The 9,217-nt window shown below is 46.9% G+C and overlaps 1 protein-coding gene across 1 annotated transcript; it reads right to left on the reverse strand.

Annotated features, from left to right (window-relative positions):
- Positions 1-4,268: 4,268 nt before the first annotated feature.
- znf653 (zinc finger protein 653) lies at positions 4,269-8,897 on the reverse strand. Its single transcript, XM_048991040.1, has 10 exons — positions 8,499-8,897; positions 8,042-8,082; positions 7,503-7,817; positions 6,792-7,333; positions 6,527-6,707; positions 6,233-6,323; positions 5,710-5,821; positions 4,982-5,096; positions 4,660-4,759; positions 4,269-4,446 (listed from the first exon to the last, which is right to left on the reverse strand). Exons 1-10 carry the CDS (start codon positions 8,795-8,797, stop codon positions 4,269-4,271), a joined length of 1,974 nt encoding a protein of 657 aa, XP_048846997.1. The 5' UTR covers positions 8,798-8,897.
- Positions 8,898-9,217: the final 320 nt, after the last annotated feature.

A 9,217-nucleotide genomic window follows, 5' to 3' on the forward strand; every position in this document is an offset into this window, starting at 1 on the left:
ACTTATAAACCGGGAGAGAGGGAGGAGGGGTTGAGCTTCGGCAAACGAGTGAAACTATTGGTCTGGAAGGCAGGGAAGCTCTCCCTGTGGGATAGGTCCCACCTGGAGAGAGAGTGGGGGCACAGGACTCTCCATAGTCACAGCAATATTAAAGGAATACACAAACACAGATTAGGTAACTATATCTTTATGGGGACTCTGCATGCATTACCCAAACCCTAACCCTAACCCTAATCCTAACCCTAACCCTAATCCAACCTTATCCATAAATTGGCAAACAAAATGAGATTTTGGGCATTTTCAGATTTCTGATAGCAGCCATAGATTTTTACAAAATTGAGTTTCCTCCTTGTGGGGACCAAAAAAATGCCTCCACAAGGTCAAAAAAACTTTTTTATTTTTAATCACATTTGGTCCCAACAATATAATATAATGCATGTACAGACATGCATACATTTTTTTATATAGCAGCCTCACCTGGAAGCTGCTGATGGCCACGTAGACTTGACTGCGCGCATATATATATATATATATATATATATATATATATATATATACACTGCTCAAAAAAATTAAAGGAACACTTTGAAAACACATCAGATATCAATGGGGGAAAAATCATGCTGGATATCTATACTGATGTAGACTGGGTAATGTGTTAGGAACGAAAGGAGGCCACATCGTTTGATGGAAATGAAATTATCAACCTACAGAGGGCTGAATTCAAAGACACCCTGAAAATCTAGGTGAAAAGTAATGCAGCAGGCTAGTCCATTTTGCCAAAATTTCATTGCAGTAACTCAGAATCATACTCAGTAGTTTGTATGGCCCCCACGTGGTTGTATGCATGCCTGACAATGTCGGGGCATGGTCCTAATGAGACCACGGATGGTGTCCTGGGGGATCTCCTCTCAGATCTGGACCAGGGTATCACTGAGCTTCTGGACAGTCTGAGGTGCAACCTGGTGGCGATGGATGGATGAAACATAATGTCCCAGAGGTGTTGTATTTAGGTCAGGCGAGCATGGGGGGCAGTCAATGGTATCAATTCCTTTATCCTCCAGGAACTGCCTACATGCTCTTGCCACATGAGGCCGGGCATTGTCGTGCACCAGGAGGAACCCAGGACCCACTGCACCAGCATAGGGTCTGACAATGGGTCCAAGGATTTCATCCTGATACCTAATGGCAGTCGAGGTGCCGTGGTCTAGCCTGGAGAGGTCTGTGTGTCCCTCCATGGATATGCCTCCCCAGACCATCACTGACCCACCACACAACCGGTCATGCTGAACAATGCTGCAGGCAGCATAACGTTCTCCATGGCTTCTCCAGACCCTTTCACGTCTGTCACATGTGCTCAGGGTGAACCTGCTCTCATCTGTGAAAAGCACAGGGTGCCAGTGGCAGACTTGCAAATTCTGGTATTCTATGGCAAATGCCAATCGAGCTCCATGGTGCTGGGCAGTGAACACAGGGCCCACTAGAGGACATTGGGCCCTCAAGCCAACCTCATGAAGTCTGTCTCTGACCAAACAATCAGAAACATTCACACCAGTGACCTGCTGGAGGTCATTTTCTAGGGCTCCAGCAGTGTTCATCCTGTTCCTCCTTGCACAAAGGAGCAGATACCGGTCCTGTGGATGGGTTAAAGACCTTCTACAGCCCTGTCCAGCTCCCCTTGAGTATCTGCCTGTCTCCTGGAATCTCCTCCATGCCCTTGAGACTGTGCTGGGAGACACAGCAAACTTTCTGGCAATGGCACGTATTGATGCACCATCCTGGAGGAGTTGGACTACCTGTGCAACCTCTGTAGGGACCAGGTATCGCCTCATGCTCCATCTTTCAGACATTTTACATGTACAGATAATTTTTCAGAGGCAAAAGTTTCGCAGAGCACACAATAGCATGAATCATCAACGGTGCTCAGTGTTTTAAACCAAGATTTGTCAGATTACTTTTTCTTGGTATTCAACATCATGTGGTCAGTGTTAGACACTAGATCCTTTCCTGGAAACTCCCATCAATTCTGCAGTGTGTCGTCTATCCAGATGTTATAATTATCGTAGACAAGTTGATGGAACAAATTTGAGTTCCGTAGGAAATGAACCCACATCTATTACAGATCTGAACTACTGCAATAAAGGACTATAATGCTTATGTTAGTGCTTGTAACGTGAAATATAAAGTGTAAAAGACTATTATTGATTATGGAGTTAAAACACATTGCAGTGACAATTCTCTTGCTGTAGTTATCTTGCTGGTAAATTGGTATCTGTGCAGTTATATGACTGCATATAAAGTCACTATTTCTTAAATTAAGAGTCACGTTAACGAGTAACTTGAGCAGTTTACCAGAACCGACTCAATTATTTGTTACTTGCTCATTTATTTGCTTAAAAATGAGGAAGTTGGAGGGTCGCGGGGAGTCCGGAGCCTATCCCGGAAGCAATGGGCACAAGGCAGGGAACAATCCTGGATGGGGGGCCAGCCCATCGCAGTGTGTATGTATAAATAAAATAAAATATATATATATATATACACACACACACATATAAATACACATATACATACACACACTTCCTGCAGGATACCCCACCCATAAATCTAAAGATAATACCAGTAATTACCCTCAATAAGGTGTTTTTGTGAAAAGAATTTTTAATGCTTAATACACACTCACCTGAGACTATAATACCAATTTGCACAGTCTGCAAACCTTTATATACTCAGCCAGCCCTAATCTGGCAGCTGTGAGGTATTTTACCAATAAAATGAGCCACTCAAATGACGTGTCACATCATACAGGGCGAGATATCCATGAAAGCATGAAAGCCATATCTACAAAAGCAGAGAGAGAAAACAGGACACGCAGATTAAAAGCTTATTTATTGTAAATGTCTCTTTTTTTAAGGATTCAGCCTTATGTACACAAAACTTTTAGTGGCATATTTACATATCTTACATGTAGTATTTCTATGTTACAGAGAAAAACAAGTTGGAAAAGGAAGATTTTATCATAAAATTAGTGCTTCCACGTCCATTTAAAAAATACCATTTTCTCAGGTAACACGAAAAGCATCAAACCCACTTCCTGTACACGAATATACCAAAGAACTAAAACGAAATCAGTGTCAGCCTACTTTCAAATGTATAAATTCCTATGCTTGTGGTACTTTCAGCAAAACCACAATCAACTTGTACAAAAATATGATGCAGGTCTGGCGAATCGAAGCTACCATTTATAACACGACCCAGCCAGTGCAGAGTGAATTGGGCCGTACGGGTTGCCTCCGAAACAAACTGGACAGCAGCCATTCGCTCATATGGACGCTAGTAGCTGCCCCCCCGCAGGGTGGGTGACAACATAGACGATGAAGTTTTAAGCACAAAAGTGGGAAAGCCAAAACGAGGCAAGGAGTGTTTGCTGGAAAACACAAGTGAATAGAGCAGACTGGAGGCTAACTGAGAGGGACAGTCAGTGTGCTTGAGCGAAAAGCTTCCTGCAGCATGAAAGAACAAAACACAACAGCGGGGCTCCACCTTTCATATCAGTCATATGGCTACCTTGTGCCATGCTGAAGTCCCCCATGCGATCTGCTTTCCTGCAATGACCCATTCTCCATTCCTCAGCATAACACTATCAGGCACTCGAACAGTCTGAAGCCAGCTTGGAAAAGTTCCAGAAAGCCGAAATCACTACAACACTTGCATCTGAGATGTGTTTCGTCGTCATGTACATTTACATATACATTTCTCTTGCAACTGCATTCCCCCATGATTTGTATCTACAAATGTAAAGCCCATACTGCCCACAACCCTGCTGATAAGAAAGAGATTGTTTTGTTTATGGGGAGAATTGATTTCCATGAAACCAGGAGAGGCCACGCCCACCACAAGCTGGTAAGGGGAGGAACAAACAGAACCTCCCTATTGGCTCCGCCCCACGTTCTTCAAGCAGCGAACCCGCTTCAACGCGGGCAAATATTTCAAAGATGACGTCAGAGAGGACGCCGATATAAGCACAGCAAGCGCACTTGCGTCCCGCCAACAAAAGGAGAGGAAGGCGCTACCGTTTGGTCAGAAGCGGGGCTTTGATGGCACACACACACGCATCCGCGTTCTTCTGCTGAAGGTCAATCAGAAACCCTAAACATGTGCAGCAGTCTTGTACATTTGGCTGACCTATCTCCAGAAGGTCCAAGATCATCTGAGGGACAGTAGCACCCCCCTCCCCCCCATAAGTTCAGCCCCCCTCCCTCCCACCCCTGTCAGGCCGCCTGCTTGTCCGGGTGGCTCTTCAGCTTGTGGAACTTGACACTGTCCAGCTTCTCGAACCTCTTGCCGCAGTGCTCGCAGGTGAAGTTGTACTGAGCCTCGGACGTGTGCTTCTTCATGTGCCAGTTAAGAGAAGCCCGCTGGCGGCACTGATACCCGCAGATCTCACACCTGCCGTGTGGAGAAAGCAATCAGGAGGACCAGCCACATGGATGGGAGAGAAAAAGGTTACTGATATCATACCATCATACTGATTATCATGACATCATACCAACCCTTTACATTTACATTCCACTAAGGGTCGAGACCCAATACCCTACTGACGTTTTATTTTCAGTTATGAGAGACCCTTCAAGAAGCCCATTGGAAAGCATCTTCACTCACTGCAGAGGTGTCTCCCCTGTGTGCGTCCTCCTGTGGACCTCCAGGTGATTCTTGCGCTTAAATGACTTTCCACAGGTCTCACAGATGAAGTCACGTACGCCTAAGCACATGTAAAAAGGAACTGAACATTAAAATGAATGGTAGGAGGGGCGCTGTGAGGGGCGGCAAAGAGGGATCATCAGTCAGTCACCTTCGCGTCTCTCGACATTCAGAATCCAGGCTCCCTACTGATCAAGGATGGGCTCAAATACCTTTATCTACTAGCACGTGACGTCAAAACCACTTGCCGAGGGTTAGGGTCAGATGAAGTATGGCATCGTACCTGAGTGGATAATCATGTGACGATGCAAGTGGTTTGAGAGGTAGAACTTCTTGCCACAACCAGGATGCGGGCAAACCTTAGTCCTGCCTTTTCTGTGAACTAGGTTCACATGATTCTGCAAAAATAAAAGCTCAAGTCACTGAGGGAAGCCAACAACTTCAAGTTTGGACACAACCAAACACACTTCATAAAATACTATGTGGATACACAGTCAAAAATATATGGACACCCGTGTCAATTGCAGTAATTTTATGTAATTAAGATACATTGCTGACACATGTCTAATGAAGCACACAGCCATGCAATTCCTAGCAGCTCGCATTAGCGGCAGAATCGGCAGTTGTACAGAAGAGGTAAGTGACCTTCCACGTGGCACCATCTTATGACGCCATCTTTCCCACAAATCAATTCACCACATTTCTGCCCTGTTAGTTCTGCCCTGGTCAACCGCAAATGAAATGACCGGAGGTCAAAACGTCTGGGAGCGAGTTCAGTCGCAAAGTGGTCAACCACTCTTCACAGAAAGGGATCTGATCAGCCGACATCATACCCAACCTAAAGGGCAGCAGGTCCCACCAGCGATGTTCCGACATCTAATGGAAAGCCTTCCCAGAAGAGTAGAGGCTAATCTAGGGACAACAGCTTGACAAACTTCCCAATAAAACCATTTGGTTTTGGAATGAGATGCTGGTCTACATACTTTTGGCCATACAGCATAAAAGCCTCACCTGGAAGCTACTGATGGCCACATAGACTTGACTGCAGCCTTCATATGGGCAGTGGAACATCTTCAGCATCCCGTCTGCCTCTATTACTGGACCTCGACGATTCCTCCTTGACCTCAAGGGGCAAAAGGCTTACGTGAGACAGTCCGCTCTTTGAGCTGGCAACATACACTGCCAGTGAGGTGGATCTCCCCCCCCCCCCCGCCAAAATAACATGAGAATTTGCTGCGGCAGTCACATGGCCTCTGGTGGCATGTATTTAAGCTAATAAGCAATAGCCTTTCCCAGACTAATGCATACAGGACAAACAGGTTGACAGGAGACATGCAGCAGAAGGATCCTTTAATTTAAAACAAGAATTTTAACAGCTGGATATATGGCTTCAGTTAAGTCCTCCTTCCCCAAAACCCACCCATAATTCCCCGCTTCAATCCCCCGAAAGCTCCCCTTTATCCCCCCCTCAAGCACACCCACAGATTCCCTGCTTACTGCCAGGCTCCTGGCTGATCTCTTCTGCGTCGCTTACCTACTCAGGCCCCTCTGCAGCTCCTTCCCGCAGCTCATATTCGAGTCACGCGACTCTGCACTGGGTTGCAGGATCTGCTTCCCGCTGAGCTCTGGTGGAAGATGTTGCATCGTGAGTTATAAGAAGTGCAATACGCAAAAAAAAAAATAATTAAAAAATGAAGGTTGGGCGTGGAAAAGTAATTGAACATGTAATGTAAAGGCAAAGACAATAGCAAGATAATAATAGCACAGTTATATGCCACAAATACTAACAGCATTACTAGGGCAGAAACCCAGAGGCAATGGTTCATACCCCTGATGGCGTCTGCGTCAGGGACAGGCGACCTCTGGCCGACGTCTGACTGGCACACCTGGTTGTAGGCCACACCCTCAATAACCGTGCAGGTAACCTCTTCCCCGACTCCGCCCCCCACGTTCAGCTGGATCCCCTCTGAAGCCAGGGCCTCGTAACCAGGGCCTGTGATAATGATCACCTTCGGAAAGAAAAAAGGAGCCCGACATTGATCCATGGATATATTCGTTTCCGTCTCACTCCATTTGAAATCCGGCTGACCTACCTGTGATCCTTCCAAAGCTTCCTTCCCGTTCGGTATCTGACAGCTGGCCACAACCGTCTGCAGTGTCTGGGGTTCGTACAGCTCCCCCTGGCCCGAAACTTGCACAGTGGAAGAACCTTGAGGGGCGTGGGGCTGAGGGTGACTCCGGGCGATATTGTCCATCACCACCGGGGCGTCTTTGCGCAGCCGATCGATCACAGTGGCCGTTACCATGGCGCACTCGTAACCATTCGGCCCCGTGCCCCTCTCTGCCCCTCTCAGGTCCTCCGCTCCCACCTCGTCTCCCTCTCCAGTGTTCCCGTTGCCAGCCAAGGCTCCCAGACTCTCTCCTTCATTCTCCGACTCCTGCTCCTGTCCTTTCTCTCCCTCTATCACGACCTCCATCTCCCAGAGAGACTGCTCCTCTGTGGGCTGTCCAGCGGTGGTGCCCCTCTGAGAAACAGGGGATTCTGGAAGCTGGCCTAGAATGGCGGCCTTGTCCATGTCATTCGATGACACCTCAGACTCTCCTACCCTGGTCTCTTCCAGGTCCTCACTGGCATCTGCAGCACGTTTCAATAATAAGGTAGAGCAAGGAAATTAAACTACGAGACGAACCATAGCCTGAAGCAGTTTTGACCACAAAAAGCACTGGTTTACCAATTTTTTTTAAATCATATAGTACGACTTAAAGATACAAAATCCAGCCTGTATCATGTGCAGTCTCCATACCATAATATTGCCTTGAAGAGTCTACTCTCCTCTTCCTCCTTGTCCTCGTCACAACGCCAGGTGTTGCCTCAGTACACGCTGCGCTGCCATCATTCCCACCCTCACCTTCAGTCTCAGAATCGTCACTGCCTCCTGCTGGCTGTGAGAGGTGTTGCACAAAGGAGTGGCTAGCAATACAGCACCAAACCAGTGAGGTGGGGAAGGCCAGTGCTGGCAGTTCTGGGGCCTGCAGCTGTGGTTCATGAGGACAGGACCGGGAGTGGTCCTGATACCAGCCCACCAGAGCTCTGAGGCTGGTCGCCTCAACCTTCTTTCCTGGGTTGGTCAACACAAAGAAAAAGACATCAGCTTAGAAAGCTGTGTATACACCATGAGGAGGAAATTTGGAGGAACGGGGCAAGCCACTTCTCTTCAAGTATAATTATAATATAATTTGCCCTGCTGCTGATTATGCTAACAGGGACTCCCTGATTGCTAAAGACAGCAACAACAAGTTTGCAAAGTGGCAACCTGCATTAGAACAAATGGCACATACTCACCTCTTTTCTGTTTGACACATAGTCCAGAGGCAGACTTCTTTCTGAGAGTTAACAGACGAAAGCAATAAAAATGCAAAAAGAAACGTGCATTTAAAAACCACCCCAGCAGGCAAGCGAGCCTGGCTGAAACGTAAACGAACAAAGCACCGCCTGCAACTCTTCCTACCCAAATACACTAACTGTAGCTTTCAACTTGTTACGCCGTATTAGTACGCAACACTGGCAACACGTAACTCTGAGTCACAGCATGACAGCATCTATGATATTATAGGCTTTATCTCCTATATTGCATCCAAGATAAGAGATGAGATGCACCGTTACAGTTGCATAATGGCAGTTTGCTATCTTTATGTAACTTCATACCAAGGTATACACCGTCGTGCGAGAAACCATGCTGTTTATAAATGGCAGTTTTACGGGACCCTTTCAGGCTAAGATCACTTCTCGGTGAACTCACCCATAGCCGTACTTCTGCTGGTACACGTCCCCGTAAGTGGCGTTCAGCAGGATTAAATACTCGGCGAGCCCCGCGTCGCTCAAGCCGGTCCGCCGCCGCAGCTCGCTCCAAACCTTGTGGGATTCCCCCAGATAAACCCGCCTCACGTCGTACTTTTTCCGCGACTCCAGGCGCCTCTTGGCCCGGTCGGTGTCCGTCAGACGGGGGCGGCCCCTACACCGCCTGAACATCGCCGATATCTGGTCTCCTGCTTCCCTGCTGTTCAGAGAACTCCCCTCTTTCTCATAGCTGTCCGCCATCTTCACAACAGCTGTGTGCTGTTGTGATCCGGAGCTTGACCTCAGCCAACCGGAAGTAATGCATCTTCTTCGGCGAGAACACTTGAAATATCGTAACTACCTGAAAGGTATATAGCGCCACCTATCTGACTGGAGTACGAGCAAGGGAAAAGTGCGAAAGTAGGTAATTTCAGATACTACTCTAAAATACAAAATATAAATATTAGTCCTTTGAGGTACTATTGCAAATCCTTTTTAAAAAGTCCTGGAAATTCAAAGAGGTAATCAGAACAAATTATAATGATGACACACATGCCCCACTGTCTCCTGAACCGGTGTTACAGAAGCACACATCACGTCCAAGTTGTAGATACGTACGGTCACGTTTATTATGATATATGTGAAGCAAGATTCATTTAGCGCAGCTTTGTCAAACTCCAG

Source organism: Brienomyrus brachyistius, chromosome 22, assembly GCF_023856365.1.
Source record: "Brienomyrus brachyistius isolate T26 chromosome 22, BBRACH_0.4, whole genome shotgun sequence".
NCBI classification, from domain to species: domain Eukaryota; kingdom Metazoa; phylum Chordata; class Actinopteri; order Osteoglossiformes; family Mormyridae; genus Brienomyrus; species Brienomyrus brachyistius.